A 19054-nucleotide genomic window follows, 5' to 3' on the forward strand; every position below is an offset into this window, starting at 1 on the left:
GTTCCAACCTAGGGGGCTCTGTTGGAGGGCCTGATGTCATCGCATCGATATCCGCAGAGGTCCTCCAGATGTGACCCCCCAAGCTCAGGGAAGTAGACACAAAGTTCATGTGGGGGTGGTGCCAGGTGTCCTCTTTTTTTTTTTTTTTTTTTTTTTTAAAGAAGAAATCTGCTAATCCTACATCTAAAAGACTGGCTATATGAGAATGTCAGCTCTTTCTTTAGAGCTGAACAGTTGTGAGCTGACCAGGAGTAGACCCTGCAGAAAATGGAACAGTCTCCAAAGATTAAAACAAAAGGCAAAAACTTCATCCAGAGCTCACCATGGGAAAAAACCATGAGATTTTGAAAATACCATGGCTGATCTCACATTTGTTTGAAAACCCAGGACAATTTTTATGTGGTTGCACCGAGGAGCACTGCTGAATAACAGTCCCTTTATTCTGTGCATCTACATTTTATATATGTTTATTGAAAGTTTCTATGCTACTACTAATGGCTGGGGAGTCAATTCAAAGCAGTTTACATGAGCTTCTGTAAAGGTGTTACAATACAGAGTGAGTATTTTCTGAGATGGTTTTCAATAAAGACACATTTATACCATAGTCAATTATCCTACATATAAAACTAGTATCATGTACTATGTCCATTCTAAATCCTACTTATAGGTACACATAATACTTGTATCAAGTACTATGTTTTGTCTCTAATGGGGACTAGTCAGCTAGCACCTCTATGTTACTTTATTAGTTAAAGTAGTCTGTGAAGAGGATTGTCCGCATCCCTTTCTTGAACTTTCTGGTGAATAAACTAAAACCAATATTTTACTCTGTAACTTTCTGCTGTGTCTTCCCTCCAAACAGATCCTGAACTCATTTAAGTTTATGTGCACTTAGCAAATCTTTTTTTTTTTTTTACATGATCATATTGGAATTGCTATTGGTTGTCCCTAAATGAAGCATTAATATATATAATGCCTGCTGCTTGAACAGCATGCAACTTTCCGTGCTGTGGTTTGAGAAAATGTCACATATTCCCAAAGCATATGCTCTGTATTATCACTCCCTAGAAATCTGTGTGCAACATGCTACAAGATATAGCATCCAAACCATTTGACTGAAATTAACAGAATATAAATTTGTATCTATTTTTAACTATTGTCATATTTCTTAAGATAAGAAAATAAAATCTGCTGAGGTATACTTTAAACAGCCATATGCAGTCTGTACTAATCATTTTATCTCTTGTTAAATTTAGGAAGGCCTCCAGTGTGGACTGGGGGCTGTTAACATTGACCAAGCCACTTCCAGGGCAGAGAGAGGTAGGATTTGGGGAATGGGAGTGCGATTAGGGGAGGTTAGGGTAGGAAGGAGAAGGGAGCATGCTTGGTTGCTAGGGCATTAAGACGGAAGAAAAGTGTCAACAACAGGAATTGGGGGTAAGGACTAGATGGGCATACTGGTGTGAGGAGGGATGGAACAAGAGCTTTTGGTGGGCTCTGAGTTTTGGGTGAGTGGATCAGAGGGGAGAAGTAGTAGTGACTTTAAGAAAGGTTTAGACAAGTTCCTGGAGGAAAAGTCCATAGTCTGTTATTGAGAAAGACATGGGGGAAGCCACTGCTTGCCCTGTATCAGTAGCATGGAATGTTGCTACACCTTGGGTTTTGCCCAGGTACTGGTGACTTGGATTGGCCACCATGAGAACAGGCTACTGGGCTTGATGGGCCATTGGTCTGACCCAGTGAGACTATCCTTATGTCCTTTTTAAAATTAAATATATCTATCTATACCTATCTATCTATCTATCTCTATATATATACTAGTCTTTAAGCCCGTTACATTAATGGGTGCTAGAATATGTGTGTGGTGTGTCTGTATTTCTTTCTTTCTTTCTCTCTCTCTCTCTCTCCTTAGCCTATTTCTGTATTTCTTTCTTTCTGTCTGTCTTTTTCCTCGGCTGTCCACCACCACCCTTTGCCTGCTCCCCCTGTCCATTCTCCCTTCCTTTTTCTTCCCCTGTGTCCACCACCACCCCTTCACTGCTCCCCTTATCCAGCAGCAGCCCTTCTTCCTTTGTTTTAACTCTCCCCTGTCCAGTAGCACCTCTTTCCTGCTCCCCCGTCCAGTAGTAGGCCTCCCTTCCTTCCCCCCCCGTCCATCAGCAGCTCTTCCCCTGTCCAGCAGTACCTCATTTCTACTCCCCCTGTCCAGCAGTAGGCCTCCCTTCCTTTTTTGCCCCCTCCCCCCCCATCCATCAGCACCTCTTCCCATGTCCAGCAGCAACCCTTACCTCCGGTCTTTTTTGTCTGCCCTCCACCAACATCTGCCTGAAGTCACCGCACCTGCAGGCACCGACAGCCTCTGTGGCCTGCTCCAACTCTCTCCTCGCCATCACTTGGCATGTCTCCCCCCCCACACCCCGGGAAGCTTCATGCGTTTTGGCAGCCTCCTGTCTGCGGGCCGCCTGCCCGTGATCCCTGGCCCGTTCAAGATAGGAGCCGCAGCGGGTGGGAGAGCAAGCAATAGGGAGGAGGGTGAGAAGAAGATGCTGGTAGGTGCGCCTGTGCCCCCCCCTCCGAATCAGCGGCAGCAGTGAGGCGGCACTCTGGCGGTGAGTGACGCCAGGGGGGAGTTTCTCCGTGTTCTGGCCTGCCTCCGTGTTCGAAAATCGAATTCGGCACGGAGGCACACCTCACGGCGCCAGGAATCACGATGTTTCAACAGCGCATGCGCGCTCTAGGGTTAGGGGGTTGTAGCAGCATGAAAGAGGGGGCTTAATTCCAGGCGGCCATTATCTCAGGGAGGGAGGAGCAATAAGTAAAGGTTATATGTGAAGTTGTCTGCTTATGGGTGACACTACTATGAATGGAGATGAGCCTTGGCATCATCGCAGGTCTTGCCAGTAATGTGGGACTATGATATACCTGGTTCAAGTTTTAATTTACATAGTGGCTAGGTTGTCACTGACTAGCTGATGAAAGTTAATGTGCATAAAGGGAAGGAGGCTGCTTTGGAAAAAAAGATATGCTAGGGATTATATGCATTATTGTTATAGCTGTTTTGGTTGTTCAAATTTCTGTATAAAACTGCAGCCAATGTTTTGCCACATTGAGTTATTTGCTAATAATAGCTGTATACATGGGCATGAAAGTGGTGTGAGTGTCATTGTTATTGTTTTATATAGAAATGATGTATTATAGTTTATTCCTTTTCTTCTGAGCTAATAATTTAGTATCTTTCTCAAAAATACCTCCAGAAAAGTCCTACTTAAATCACCCCCTATAGGGACTCCTCCTCCTACAATGCGCCTAAAATCAAATTGAGAGATGATTGAAAAAAGAATTATATTCAGATAAGCTTATGATTTGAATAAAATTGGGTATTGAGGTTACAATTATTTATTTATTTATTATGAAATATTAATGAGCACAAAGCACTTTAAAACTGAATAAAGGTCTTAAGTAAATGACTATACAAATTAATAGAAAGATTAAAAAAAAAAGTTTTGAGCCGGTGATGATAGTACCACGTAAAGCTCACCGCGATGAAAGTATATTGATGCTGTGGAGTGGTGGGGCTGAGGCTCAAAACATTAATATAAAAATTTAACATAAAGATATTAAGTAGTCCCTATAGGGGGCGATTTAAGTAGGAGTTTTCTGGAGGTATTTTTGAGAAAGATGGCTTTATATAGTGCATGTTGGTAATGCCACTGATTTCTGTTTTTTTTCAAATGAAAATAAAGGTTAGCAGACAAAAAAAAAAATCTTTAAATTATATTAAATACATTTTTTGACTAGCTATAGAAGCTACGCTCAATTAAGTCTGAAAAATAGAATGAAAAAAAGATGGCATTGAAAAGAACATCCAATCAAATAAGGAAATAAACTTCAGTTCGTTCAAAAAAAAACCAAACCTCCTCTTTTACTAAGGTGCGCTAGCCATTTTAGCGTGCTAAACATTAGCGTTTGCTAAACGCTGATGCATCCAAAGACTATAATGGATGCGTTTGCATTTAGCACATGTTAATATTTAACGTGAGCTAAAACGGCTAGCGTGCCTTAATAAAAGGACCCCAAAATTTGACTACTGACAGAAAACGAACTGATACAGGATCTAGTTTATTTCAGACCTAAAACACCTGAGGCACTACTTAAATATTTTTTCCGTGCCCTTACAGGGGTGATGTGTTCATCATTAGTCTTGGTAGACATATATCAAAATTTGGGGTTCCTTTTACTAAGCTGCGCTAGCGGTTTTAGCGCATGCTACAATGCCGAGCGCGCTAGACGCTAATGCCTCCATAGAGCTGGCGTTAGTTTTGCCACGTAGCATGGGGGTTAGCGCGCGCTAAAAATGCTACTACAGGTTAGTAAAAGGAGCCCTTGATGTTAATTCTTAATGACAGGCTCTAATTTCAACCAATAGTGTGTCTATAGATTCTAAAGGAAGAGCACTTAGCTTTTGCCCGACGGCTGCCCAACCATTTCACTTTACAGTTTCCTCAGGGGCTGTGCCTCTTCTATCATCCACACATCGGCCTCAATTTTTATTTGCCTGAAAAAAACATCACTGTATAATTACTTTGTATATGAAAATCCTGGTGAAATTGTGATATATGCCTACCAAGAGCAATGATGAACACATCAACCCTGTAAGGGCACGAAAAAAATATTTAAGTAGTGCCTCGGGTGTTTGAGGTCTTGTGATGAAATAAACTAGATCCTTTATCAGTTCATTTTCTGTCATTGAAAAGAACATGTAATGTTGGATGTCTTTAAGTAAATAGATTAAGTGATATTACAAGCCAAAGTATAAGGATGATAAACATTATACATTACATTTCAAACTTCTTAGCATCAACCTTGGTTTGTTTCCAAGTCATGGCACCAAGATGTCTGAAGCAGAAGAGAAAAAAAGATTAGGATGACATTGGACCTGACATCCTATAGTGTAGCTTGATATCCAGTGATGTGTTCAGAAGGTTGTCTTTTCATATTAATGGAATAATTGCTATACAGACTTGTGAAGTGTTAGCAAATTACACATCTATCCAGTTCTTTGGAAACAGCTCTGTTGTAATGCAAAAATTTACATTCGGTACTCACGTATCCCACTTTTGGCCATTTCTTTTTGCACAACCCCACAATAAATACATTCAACTTATTTTGACTTTCTGTTTTCATAAATCACCTATATCCACAATAACAATTTAGCATTTTTCCTAGATAGTCGTACTTAATAAAACATCTATCGGTTGATTTTTGCCATTATGCTGATGATATCGGGCTGAAATTAAGCAACTTCATATTATCTACTTAATGAAAGGTGGAGGGAGGGTAGAGTGAGAACAGTACTACAAAATTGTTTAAAATATGTACATCTTTCAGATTCTTCTTGGGTTAGCTATACTTTATATAAAGAGTATGATATTGTTAACTCTAAGACATAAATTGCTTTGAAATTTAAGAAACTCAGTTCTTCAGTTCCCAATAATTCTTTTTATATACATTAACAATGCATTTCTATATTTATAAAAATGCATTCTGGTGGTGTAGGAGCTACCAGGCTGAATGAGTGAAATGCTTTAAAAATCTACAAACTCTAATAAAGTGATTAAAAAGCACACTATTGTCCAAATACATAATCCTTGAAATTAGGTGAACAAAATCTTGTGGCAATTCTTGAATCCTAAATTCACTGCCACAACGTATCTGGAGAACAGAAAACAGTATCTTTGTGATGAAACAAGATTAATGTCTCCCACTGGATTGTGTAGTATATTGACTCAATGGAACAAAACCATTATGGCTAGAGCCTAATATAGAGGGGAAGAGTGTTCCAGTAGTTAGAGTTGCTGAATCACCGCCCTGAAGCTGTGAGTTCAATCCCAGCCCACTCTCTGTGACGCTGCCAGGTCACATGACCCTCTATTGCCCCCACAGTTAGATTGCAAGCTTGCCAGAACAGATAGGGAAAATACTAAAATCATGTGTAGTACCTGAAAATTGGAGGGTGGCCAATGTTACACCAATTTTTAAGAAGGGTTCCAAGGGAGATCTGGGAATTTACAGACCGATAAACCAGACTTCTATGCCTGGAATAATAGTGGATACAATTCTAAAAAATAAAATAAAATTGTGGAACATGTAGACAAACATGATTTAATGGGACAGAGTCAGCTTGTTTGCCGCACAGGACTCACTACCTTGGCTTTGTAAAAGAGTCCCAAAGTCAGAGAGAAATCATCAAAAAAGAGAAAGAGAGGAAGAGTGTGGATAACTAGTGATGGTGTTGATGTTAAAATGTGCTCCTTTAAAACCTGTGATTGGTTGGGGTTTTTTTTTTGTTTTTTTTAGTAATTTGGCATAAATATCCCTAGGATACCTCCAGGTGGAGACCGGTTGGGGAATGGATGGGACTCACCGTTATGTGTATGTTTCCAGGATTTAGGCTCTATGGCCAGTGTGAAAGCTTGTGCCTATATTACAGCCACATATTTTACCAGTTATTCTAGTATTCTGTAGACGAAAGTAAGCATCTAGGCAACATAAAGGTGTCCCGCAGAATTGCCCTCCATGTGCATTATTTTCCATGAAAAAGTATCTGCACAAAAGGCAAGTGGAAATGCTTTTGAGGAACGTGTCTCCTACACAGATATCAATTGAGGGGCACAACAGGCCATTCACTTCATCAAAGGAAAGCTGACAAACGTGTGTATATATAACACCTTGATATAAAGGCGTCGGAATAGGGGAGGTCAAAGGGGCCATGGCCTCCCCCCAAAATGGCGCCCACCCACCCAGCTCCCAGCATTCTACCTCAAATCTTCAGGCAGCCACTGTGCAGCGTCAACGAGCAGGCCTGCCATTGGGACCCTTCATTCTACTTCCGGGGGGCAGGCCTGCTCCTTGACGCTGCAGAAGCTGCCCAAAGTTTAAAAATGACAGCGCCAGGAGGAGGTGAGAAGTTGGGAGTTTGTGAGAGGTGCCATCGGACTCTGCTGGGGCCAGGGTGGAGCTCCTGGGCTCCCCCAAACAGGACAGCGTTCTGCTCCCCATGCCTTGATATATCATCTGTTTGCTCTGCATTTGGCTAGCAATACCATAGCTTCACAATCTATTTTCTGCTTTTTAAATTTTGCTTGTTTTTGTTACAAGTGCAAACCATCCAAAGAGTGTCCCTCATTTGTGTATCAAGGGGCAAACTTACTTCTGAAACAACAGTTATCAAAAACTCCAGCAAAATTGAAATGAACAAAATGGAACTTATCTCTTGAGTTCAGAGGCCGTATTCCCTTTAGTACAGCAGTCAGTGAAGATTCCCGACACCATCAAAGGTGCCATTAGTTTTCAACATTAACCACCTGCATCTGGGGCTGTATTCTCAAAAAGCAGTGTCTGCAAAAAGAAAAACAAGCATTGTTACATAGTCAAAATCATCATATAGGCCTTCACAGTAAGAAGTAATATAGAACATACCATGAAAACTTCACATTGTAGCCAAAAAAACCTCTCATAATTCTAGTTGACTGTATAAGGGCCAGAAACAAGAATGCTCAGGAATGAAAGCACTCTGTCAGCTCTTCAAACATACTTAGAATTAGTATATAAAATTACATAGTCCAGTGTCACTACCTCAAACTCACTCTTACACACAATCTTCCAAAACTTCAGCAATACCACCTATCTTGGCTCCAAAAACTTCACTGCCAATGGGGAATTAGATTGTCATTGACCTCTTTAAATTTAGGGCTCCTTTTACTAAGCTGCGTTAGCGGTTTTAGCGCATGCAGCATTTTAGCGTGTGCTAAACCTGCGCTACATGGCTAGAACTAATGCCAGCTCAATACTGTCATTAGCGTCTAGCGCGCACATCAATTTAGAGTGCGCTATTCTGCGTGTTAATGCTCTAACGCGGCTTAGTAAAAGGAGCCCTTACATATTCAATCAATCAATCAATTTTCTTAATTTCCATTAGCAAATGACTTCAAAATATATTTTCACTTATCTTAAAAGGTAAGAAGAGTCTCTTCAGTTAGAATTAATCACAGTCAGGTCAGGGATAGCATAACCAACATGAATCAATCTAACCGAAGAGTCTTCTTACCTTTTAAGATAAGTGAAAATATATTTTTGAAGTTATTTGCTAAAGGAAATTAAGAAAAATTATTTACTAATTGAAAATCTAAATTTAAAGAGACCAATGACAATCTGATTCATAAATTCCCATCGGAAGTGAAGTGTTTGGAGCTGAGGTGAGTGGTATTGCAGGAATGAAAGCAGTTACCCAATAGGAATGCAGAGTAACAGAGCCAATCACATCGCCAGAAAATGTGTAAGCTACAGAAGCATTTAATGAATGAAGCACGATCAGTCTATTTCTTTGTTCAGTCCAAATGGTGTAAAAGGAAGTTAGGGGAGAAGTTTTCAGCAAGGGCTACTGTTAAGACAGGTTATTTTAGCTCAGGGTCTCACCGAATGAAACTGGACCCTGTGTTAAAATAGCATGGCCTGGGGTAAAAATAACCCAGCTGAAAACTAACCCATGTTGATAACTTCTCTCCTTTAATTCTTTTCCAGAGAGAGGAAAATGGTAAAACCAGAAGAAATAATTTGAGGTTGAGGGGTGGTAGATTCAGGGGCAATGTTAGGAAATTCTATTTTACGGAGAGGGTAGTGGATGCCTGGAATGCGCTCCTGAGAGAGGTGGTGGAGAGTAAAACTGTGACTGAGTTCAAAGAAGCGTGGGATGAACACAGAAGTTTTAGAATCAGAAAATAATATTAAATATTGAACTAGGCCAGTTACTGGGCAGACTTGCACGGTCTGTGTCTGTGTATGGCCGTTTGGTGGAGGATGGGCTGGGGAGGGCTTCAATGGCTGGGAGGATGTCGATGGGCTAGAGTAAGTCTTAACAGAGATTTCGGCAGTTGGAACCCAAGCACAGTACCGGGTAAAGCTTTGGATTCTTGCCCAGAAATAGCTAAGAAGAAAAAATAAAAAAATAAAAAATTTAAATTGAATCAGGTTGGGCAGACTGGATGGACCATTCGGGTCTTTATCTGCCATCATCTACTATGTTACTATGTTAATTTAAAAGGCATTTCTGTTCACTTTGCAATAACTTAAGAATATCATTAGCCAACTGATATTTTTCACAGGTACTTCTATGAAGGTATGAGCACAGATTTTCAAAGTCATGATGAAACGCCATACAATGTGACCCAAGGGGAGCCTCCGTTATTGTGCAGTGCAAATAGCAATGATGTTTTATCATCCTAATAGAAATAGTGTGGGAAGTTTTTTCTCATGTACACTTTGTTGCACAAACACCGTATAAAATGTATGGCTCCTGTAGTCTGATGGGAAAAAAGCCTTTGTTAATTTGACTTCTGGAAGTATGAGAAACCATAGAGCTCTTCCACTCTATGACTGCCCACAAATGAAATATATCATTATGGGATATGTCCACTTAGTGCTTGCAGGTCAACTAATTCAGACAGCTCTGAAGAAAGACTCTGCTATATGGTTCCAATTATATTTAAGAAATATTGAAACACCAGGTATAGACATAATATGTCCCAATGTTACCAAATAGGCCGTTTTACCAGTATATAAGGAAAAAAAAAACCCCAACACATGCTAAATTTGGTTGGTCATATGTTTTTAGAGGGGATAATGAATGGTTCTCACTAAGCTCATCTTGCATGTTTATATTCTTCAGAAATCGAATGTGGATATCCTTGTTTCTTTCAATGGGCCTGCATCTCACATACTTTCTTTTTAATCTCCAAACTGTGGAGCATAGCCTATGTATAAATAAAAATTGACCAATAAATATATTATACCTTTGTTTACAAGAGTGACATTTGGAATACCACATAACAGTGTTCCTATTCGCCAGCTTCCTAAATATGGAGAAATGGAATCCTTTTGCTGTCAATGGGATCATCACATCTAAAAAAGAAACAGAGGTCTGACTAGTTTTGTAAGATAAATATAAATTCAAGTCACATGAATTTAACCATGTGAAAAACTCCACTGAACGAGTAGAAGTACCAGTCCATAATAAAACAAGTCATGGATCATGTAGGGATATGTGGATAAAATAAAATCTGATTCAAATCAGAATTCATAAAGATTTGCCACGTTGGGAGCACTTTGGGCCTTTAATTTGCTGGTAATTCATTAAATTGAATGTACAAAATGAAATAAAACATTTCTTTAAATTGCTAGCTCACATGGAAACTCAGGAGGAATTTTTTGAGGTCTGACATGGTTATCCAAAGTAGTCCAAAGAACTTATATCACCTAACCCGGTGGGATCTTAGAATAAGAGCCTTCAATATAAATTGTAACTATAAGATCATAAAAGGATAAAGTAGACAATAATATCTGTAGTGTCTCTAATATATGACAGCACGTTAGAGATAAGGAAATATAATGTTTCAAAGGCCTTTAACCAAGAAGACAAGACAGCATGGGCTACTGACTTTATAGCTTAGGTAACAGAAGTAAAAGAAGTTTAATGAGATTACAAACATGAAAACACTGGTCACGGCTTTTGTTCATATTTCATCTATCTCCTTTAAGAAGACATTGGTGGGATTAGTTTGTGAAAGGTAAATAGAATTCACCACCTTTTCAGCCACTTTTAGGATTTAATCATTTTTTTCAAGAAATGTAGAGCTTCTTCATCAATTTAAGTTATAGCCCAAAAATATATTTTCTCATAACAACAGGAAGTGCATGCCTTCTGACCAATCTTATAAAAGTCAAAATATTCATTTCCATGGGCTAAGACTAGACTCAAGAAAAAGGTCCACTTACTATTGGGGCAATTATACAAATGGGTGTTTAGAATTTTGTGCCAATTTGGGCATGTCATTGGCACCAAAAATTGCTAGTGACATATCTATCTCTATAAGGTAGTTCTTAAATGCTATAGCCCATAACTTCAAGCGGCATATTGTGGGTTGACCTTGGATGTATGGCCAAACAACGTATTAGAGTAACATAGTAAATGTCAGCAGATAAAGATCTTAATGGTCCATCCAGTCTGTCCAGCTAGGTGGCCAGAGTTGAATCTGGCATTCTGTACATGTTTCACTTCTTCATGATTAAATATTGGTATACTTAATTTCTGTCTCTCTATCAGTTTTGAAGCACAGAAGCATAGAAGTCTTCCCATCGCTAGTCCTATTTCTCAACTACTGCTGTCAAAGCCCACTCTAGCCTTGATCCTGATCTGATTTTTTGCCATTTATAGGACCCAGGCCATAGAAGTCTGCTTGGCATTAGTCTTACTTCTCAACCTCTGAAGCTGCTGTCCAGTTATCAGATCATTTAAGTTTTGCTTTAGATGGATTCCAAACATTTTCTTTACAGTGATCCTCAGTGTTTACCCCATGCATTCTTGAATTCCATTATCATTCTTGTTTTCACAGCCTCCCACAAGGAGAGCATTCCAGGTTATTACTCTTTCTGTGCAAAAAGTGTTTCCTGACATTGCTCTTAAATCCCTTACTCTATAACCTCAGCTCATGGCATATTAATATCTTTTCAGTATTTAAACATTTGTATCATATTCCCCCATCCCTCTTTCCTCTACAGCAGGGGTGTCAAAGTCCCTCCTCGAGGGCCGCAATCCAGTCGGGTTTTCAGGATTTCCCCAATGAATATGCACGAGATCTATTAGCATACAATGAAAGCAGTGCATGCAAATAGATCTCATGCATATTCATTGGGGAAATCCTGAAAGCCCGACTGGATTGCGGCCCTTGAGGAGGGACTTTGACACCCCTGCTCTACAGAATACAAATTGAGGTCTTCAAGTCTCTTCTTCTATGTAATTTTTGATGCCTTCCTCTGAATTGCCTCATCTTTTGATGTCCTTGGTGAGATATGGCTTCCAAAATTGAACATAATACTCTAGATGAAGTCTCACCAAAGACTTGTACCTCCTTTCTTCTATTGAATATGCTTCTCTGTAGTCTAGAATCCTTCTGGCTTGCCACATTGTTTCACCCCAAGGTCCCTCTCCTGGTCTGTGTTTATCAGCCTCTCACACCCTAGCAAATACAACTCTTTTGGGTTTTTATCCTATATGTGCCTCACACATTTCTTTGCATTAAATTTTTATTGCCAAATATTAGACAATTATTTTAATCTTTTTAGATCACTTCTCATGATGTCCTCTCCCTCCAGGGTGTCTACTTTGTTGCAAATCTTCATGTCGTCTGCAAAAAGTTAAACACCCCCTTCTAATCCTTTGGTAATGTAACTTACAAATACATTGAATAGAATCAGCACTTCGCTATTCAACTTTCTTTCCTCCGAGTGAATTCTATTCACTACACCCTTTCACATTTGTCGGTCAACCAATTTTTATTACATTTCACCATTTTGGGTCCTAACCTCATCCCCTTCAATTTGTTTATAGGTCTCCAAGTATTAGGGGCCTGGATTGACTACCATGAGAACAGACTACTGTGCTTGCTGGACCATTGGTCTGACTCAGTAAGGCTATTCATAATTTTGCACTGGATTCATTTTGGAGGAATTACAATTGCTGGCGTTGCCCTAGGGGGGGTTGTCAGACGAAGATTGAAGAAGGACGCTTCCTAACCAGTCTATCAATGAAATAAGATAAGTGAAAAGTTATCATCAGACAAAAAAAAAAAAATCTTTTGAATTGATATATGGAGGACAGGCAGGGAGTGCTGTGATGTATGTGTGAACACCTTCGTCAGCAAGTAGGTGTCACTTTAAACTGAGCACTATAGTTATAATATAATTTTATTTCTGAACAGTATAATAGATGTTGCTATTGGTATAATTTAGTAATTACTGAAGGTCTTAGGTTTATTTGTGAGTCTCCCGTTAATTGTTTATCTGATCTTATGTTCTTATATACACAAGCTATGGTTGGTGTAACTCCAGGGTGCCTAAATGTTTGGATGCCAAGATTAGATTACACTAGCATTCGCTAATGGACATCCAAGCTCCGTTATAGATGTTCCTTCTGCGCAGATTCAGTGCATCTAAATGGAGGTGCCCAGTTGTAGATGTCCCCTACATGCAAAAGTTAAATTAACAAAGGCTTTGCCTTTCAGACTTCAGGTGTCATATATGTTGCAATAGTATCTGTGTAACAAAACTAAGGGCTCCTTTTACAAAGGTGCATTAGGGCTTTAACGCGCGGAATAGCGCGCTCTGAATTACTACACACGCTAGACCTTAATGCCAGCATTGAGCTGGCATTAGTTCTAGAAGCGTAGCATGGGTTTAGCGCATGCTAAAATCCTGCGTGCGCTAAAAACACTAGCGCACCTTAGTAAAAGGAGCCCCAAGAGATAGATTTACTTAAGTGCACTAATGCTAACACGTTATTAGTAAGTATTCTTTGTTTAAAATACTTACTTTGTTTAAAATAGAACTTAGGGAAGGGGTACAACGTGGACCTCACGGACCTGACGGACCTCGCGGATCTAAACCCGTACGGCCTTAAAAATCTGAGGTCCGTGTCGATCCGTGTCCATGGCGCTTGTAGTTTCTGTCGCTGACAGACCTTGATGAGATTTTAGTGCTGACGGATCCGTCTCAGCATAGGGAGGGAAAAGTGTTAGGATCCGTCAGCACTAAAATCTCTTCGAGGTCTGTCAGAGCCAGAGACTCGTGCTGCAGTTTGGAGACTTCTTTTCCATAACGCACGTCCAAAACCTATGTCCCCGCTCTCTTGGCTTCTGCTCTGCCGCTCCAGCACGAGTCTCTGGCTCTGACAGACCTCGAAGAGATTTTAGCGCTGACGGATCCTAACACTTTTCCCTCCCTATGCTGAGACGGATCCGTCAGCGCTAAAATCTCATCAAGATCTGTCAGCGACAGAAACTACAAGCGCCAAGGACACGGACCGACACGGACCTCAGATTTTTAAGGCCGTACGGGTTTAGATCTGCGAGGTCCGTTAGGTCCACTTTTTACCCCTTCCCTAGAACTTACAATAAATGATGCCAGCTAATTCTTGTTAGCACATGGTAGCAGAGTAGCATTTTTTAGTTCATCTTGCACTATACAGTACATAGTAAAACTTCCCGTGTAATTTCTATTAGGGTGACAAAACACCATCGTTTTTTTATGGTATATAATACCAGAGGCTCCCCTTATGTCACATTTTATGAGGTTTCATCATGACTTTGAAGATATGTACTTCTATGATAAAAATACTTATGAGAAATATCCATGGGAGTGACTTCAGTTACTGCAATATGAAAAAAAAAAAAAAGAGTTCATTTAAATTCAACACTTTTAATCTTTTCGTACTGAACAAAGAAATAGACTGGTCCATGCTTTATAAATACTTCTGTAGCTTAAATATTTGTTACTAAGCAAAATCCAAATCCCATTGCTGCTGACATCTGAAAATGCACCTGGATCATTATGAGAGGTTCTTTCTTATATGAAGTTTTCATAGTATGTTTTATATCACTGCTTGAGGTGAAGACCTATACAATGAGTTGACTATGTAACAATGTTTGTTTTTGCTTTTGTAGACATTGTATTTTAAAAACACAATTTACCAATTCACATGGCACTTTTGATGATATTGATAGTATTCTCTGATTGTAGACACAAGGGAATAAGATAGAGGCGTGTGTAGAGGAAAAGGTTCATTTTAGGGTCATTGGGGGGATTTTCCAAGATATTCAATCATTTCTCAGTTCATTTCATACATTTATATTTGTAAAAATCCTTTTAAACATCTGTTAAAACTTTCTAATGCATGTTAATTTACTTAACATGCATTAATTCATAAATTATCCAGCATACAATTAATAAACACTATAGTTTTTAAGGAGTACTGCCCAATCAAATGCCCACTAACAAATGCACATCTCTAAAATAAAGGCTTTCAGCTCCAAAGTGACATTATTTTATTGTCTTAGATGACTGTTGTTTCAGAAGGTCGACAGCCCATTGATAGATGAGATAAATAACACTGTTTTATTTAAAAAGATGAATGTTTTTCACTAGTAAGAATTTTCACAATGAAATAATTTAAATACAGGAAATATATTATTACAAAGCTGTGGAGTTTGCAGCCAAAAGCAGACCAAACAGATGGCACATTGAAGTCTCAGCTCATTAGTATTAACTATGTTGGTTTGATATTTCCTGCTTAGATGACTGCTTTTTGTGTGGTAATATAAACATAGTTGGGAACGTTTGTTGTTGTGGGTTTTGTTTTTTTTTGTGGGGGGGAGGGAGGGAAGTACCAACACACCTTTAACAAGATTTAAAGTGAAAATTTATTCAAGTTGTCTCTTTGAAAAGAGGTGCAAAAGCTGCAGGCAGAGATTATGTCCCAATGCAGACACGTTGAAAATCAATCCATAGTGTATAACTGGTTAATAACGACAACAAAATCAATGTGCAGAAACATTGAAGATTTGAGGTTGTCCAAGCTGTGAGTTATTATAAATCAAGACTAGTACTGTAATATTGGGCTCCTTTTACTAAGGTGCGCTAGCGTTTTTAACGCACGCACAAAATTACTGCACGCTACACCACACGGTATGCTTCTAGAATAACGCCAGCTCAATGCTGGCATTAAGGTCTAGCGTGTACTCCACGCGTTAAGGCCCTAACGCACCTCAGTAAAAGGAGCCCATTATCTTTGACATGTGCAATTGTCTGAATGCAAAATTCAATAAAAATTATTACAAATAAAGAAGGCATCAGTGATCAAACCGCACATGTACAACACACTGATCTCTATGCTCCATAAATATCTTTTGATTAATATAATAATAGTACATCATACAATAACAAATACAATTTTGCCTTATCCAAATGCCTCACTTTGCCTGAAATATATGCCAAAATTATCAAGCTAAATGAATTAAGCACTTAGAAACTGTAACAAATAAATGCTATCACTACTACTACTACTACCACCATTTGTCACGTCTGTCGTGCTATGAGATATACCCAGCACTGTACACACAGAAACAGTCCCTGCTCTATAGAGCATACATACTATCCAAGTCAGGCAAACAGGAACTGGGAAGTTTGTTATTAAAGGTATGTGCCATGAATAGAAGACAATTCAAAGAGGAACTCCAGGGGTCACTTGGCCTAGGTTGTGAATTTTTGCCTGCAACAGCTGTCTTGTCTTTGGAGTTTACCCTTCCGCTACTCAGACATTTCCAAAACTGAAAGCACAAGTTCAAGGCGTTGTTTTTGGAGTTTAGCATGGAAGCTGGTAGTGAGATGATAGGGGGCTAGAGAGGTACAGAACAAAGGTTGGGAATATGGTCAGACAAATACGGTCAACATCGCTGAATCTAGAATAATGCAAAAATGTGGTTAGGAAAATCAACATACGTATTAACAGGAGACTAAGAGGCTATCATTTACAAGCAGCCTTCAAAAGGTGGACTTTTAGGCTGGATTTAAATAGTCTCTGAAAGAAAACAGGAAGTTTATTCCAAGCATACGGTATAGCAAGATAAAATGAGGCTGGATTGGATGGTGAAGCAGGGGTAGGGGGGCACAGATAGGAGTGACTTATTACGTGGACAGTGTTCCTGAGAGGGGAGACAGGGAGATATACGAAAAGGTCTTTGCAGCTTGAGAAGTTTCATGTAGAGCATCAGAATGATTAATCCTTGAGGTTAGTTAGTTTAGGCATTTAAGGATATTGACATCATAACATGGATAATTTGGTTTTCTTTTGCTTCTTTATTTCCTTTTCTTGATGCTATGAAGTATTCTTGTTTTGTTTAATATTATTACTTGATTTCCTTTGTATTGTTTTTAATGCAATATGTTAAAATGCATAAATTAAAAAAAGAGAAGAAAAGTTATGAAGAACTCCAAAATGAATGCACTTATAGGTAAGTAACTGTATTAAAATTCTACGAATAATTCTCGATAAAAAAAAACTATCTCATCATGATCATATCAGCGCAGTGGTCAAAAACTGTTTTTACAAACTCCTCGAACCAGCATCGCTAAAACCCTCATTCACTCTCTTGTAATTTTGAAATTGGACTATTGCAACTATCTATATAAAAACATTACACAAAAGGAAATTAGACACCTACAAATAATCCAGAACACAGCAATAAATATCATTACAAATTCAAAAAAATTTGATCGCGTTATCCCCCCCCCTTTCTGAAAAACACTCACTGGCTCCCCATTAGACACAGAATTACATATAAAATTGCCATCCTAACCTTCAAAATCTGATCAACAAGTATGCCTGCTTTTCTTGATAGACTTCTTCCATACATTCCTTCTAGATCATTAAGGTCAAATGAACAACACCTACTATCAATTCCAGCCTTAAAAATTATCAATACAAGATGGATAGAGATCTTTTCAGTTACAGCTCCCCAACTCTGGAACGCCTCAGGGAAGAGACCATACTAGTCAATTAAAAAAAATAAATAAATAAGAAAGAAAAATAAGAAAAATCCTATTTTTTAGCAATTCTTTTTTAATACTATTTTACTAAATTATGTTTCCCTACCCTTTACTCAATCCTTAACTGTTTTTCTTGCTATAAATATTGTAGTTCTCCCCCTTCCCTCATGTTTCTTTTGTAAGTTTATTTAGGTCTTTATGAGTTTGTTGTATGTACTTAATTGTATCCCATTTTATTAATGTACAATGCTTAGAAATGTCAATAAGTCTTAAAATCTAATTTTAAATAAACTTGAAACTTGAAAAGTTTGAACTGTACACCTTATATGAAAACAGAAAGACACTGTACTGTAGTGACACTGGCAGAATATAAATTGTGCAGCTGAGTTTTGATGATTGAAATGGAGAGAAAAGGTTAAGGGAGAGACCAATAAGAAACAGAATTTAAGTAGGGAGTGAGAATGTGGATAAGGGTTTGATTATATGTTCAAAAAGGAAGGGATGCATTCTGGTAATGTCTTAGATGCAGAGTTTAGCAATGTGGTAAAGAAACAAATGATTCAAAGGTGGCCTTGGGGTGACAACATGAATGGACTGAAACACAGAAACATGATGGCAAATAAAGGCCAAATGGCCCATCCAGGCTGCCCATCCACAGTAACAATTATCTCTTTCTCTCTCTAAGAGATCCCATGTGCTTATCCCATGCGTTCTTGAATATCTGTCTCTACTACCTCGTCCAGGAGACTGTTCCACACATCTATCACCCTTTCTGTAATAAAGTATTTCCTTAAATTACTCCTGAGCCTATCACCTCTTATCTTCATCCTATGCCCTCTCATTCCAGAGCTTCCTTTCAAATGAAAGAGACTCTACTCATGCTACGTAGGTATTTAAACATCTCTATCATATCTCCCCTCTCTCGCCTTTCCTCCAAAATGTAGATATTGAAATCTTTAAGTCTGTCCCCATATACCTTATAATAAAGATCACACCCCATTTTAGTTGCCTTCCTCTGGACCAAATCCATCTTTTTATATATTTTTGAAGGTGCGGTCTCCAGAATTGTATACAATATTCCAAATGAGGAGGACAAGTGTTATCTATGGTTGCACACATTAAAGCACATTTTTTTCATATGAACACCTAAAGAAAAGGGAAGGGAAGGAGAGGAGAGAGATATGAGATTGGAGGGGATGGGAATAGTTAGGTATTTCTTTTGACTTAGGGGTGTCATGAAAAATTATTGACACAGTTAGGGTATCTTGAATGGCAAATATTTGGGAACCATTGCTCTAAGAGGTTCCTTTTTTTTTCTCTGCCTCAACCAGTAAACTGGGCAATTTTCAAATAACACTTTGACCTGTGTAAGTAGACAGTTATTAAAATTGTCTCTGAATGAGAATAAAGAACATAGACCTACTCTATGTATCACACAGAATCTTTCTCTCAGTTTGAAGAAGTTCAATATTTTGACAGCAGGCACCAAAGCACAGCTATGCCACATGTTTACTATTTCAAATGCATAAATTGCAAAAAATGGGGAGGAAAAACTCTGTAAAGTCTGAGATTTCCTTGTTCCTTATCCAACCTACCTGAAGCCTGAATTGCAATCAGTCCG

At 38.8% G+C, this 19054-nt stretch overlaps 1 protein-coding gene across 2 annotated transcripts in view; it reads right to left on the reverse strand.

The window, feature by feature from the left end:
• The window catches only part of HTR2C (5-hydroxytryptamine receptor 2C), a 298238-nt gene that overhangs the window by 65633 nt on the left and 213551 nt on the right, over positions 1-19054 (reverse strand). Inside the window, exons 1-2 of one of the 2 annotated variants that reach the window (XM_033946496.1) lie at positions 6000-7301; positions 4840-4896 (exon numbers count right to left, since the gene is read on the reverse strand). The exons of the other annotated variant lie outside the window; for it this stretch is intronic. Of the exons in view, the coding sequence (XP_033802387.1) occupies positions 4840-4858 (19 nt within the window). The 5' untranslated portion in view covers positions 4859-4896; positions 6000-7301. Of the gene's footprint in view, positions 1-4839; positions 4897-5999; positions 7302-19054 lie in introns of those variants that run through there. 2 annotated transcript variants of the gene reach the window in all.

The sequence above is a fragment of the Geotrypetes seraphini genome, chromosome 5 (genome assembly GCF_902459505.1).
Source record: "Geotrypetes seraphini chromosome 5, aGeoSer1.1, whole genome shotgun sequence".
Classification (NCBI taxonomy): domain Eukaryota; kingdom Metazoa; phylum Chordata; class Amphibia; order Gymnophiona; family Dermophiidae; genus Geotrypetes; species Geotrypetes seraphini.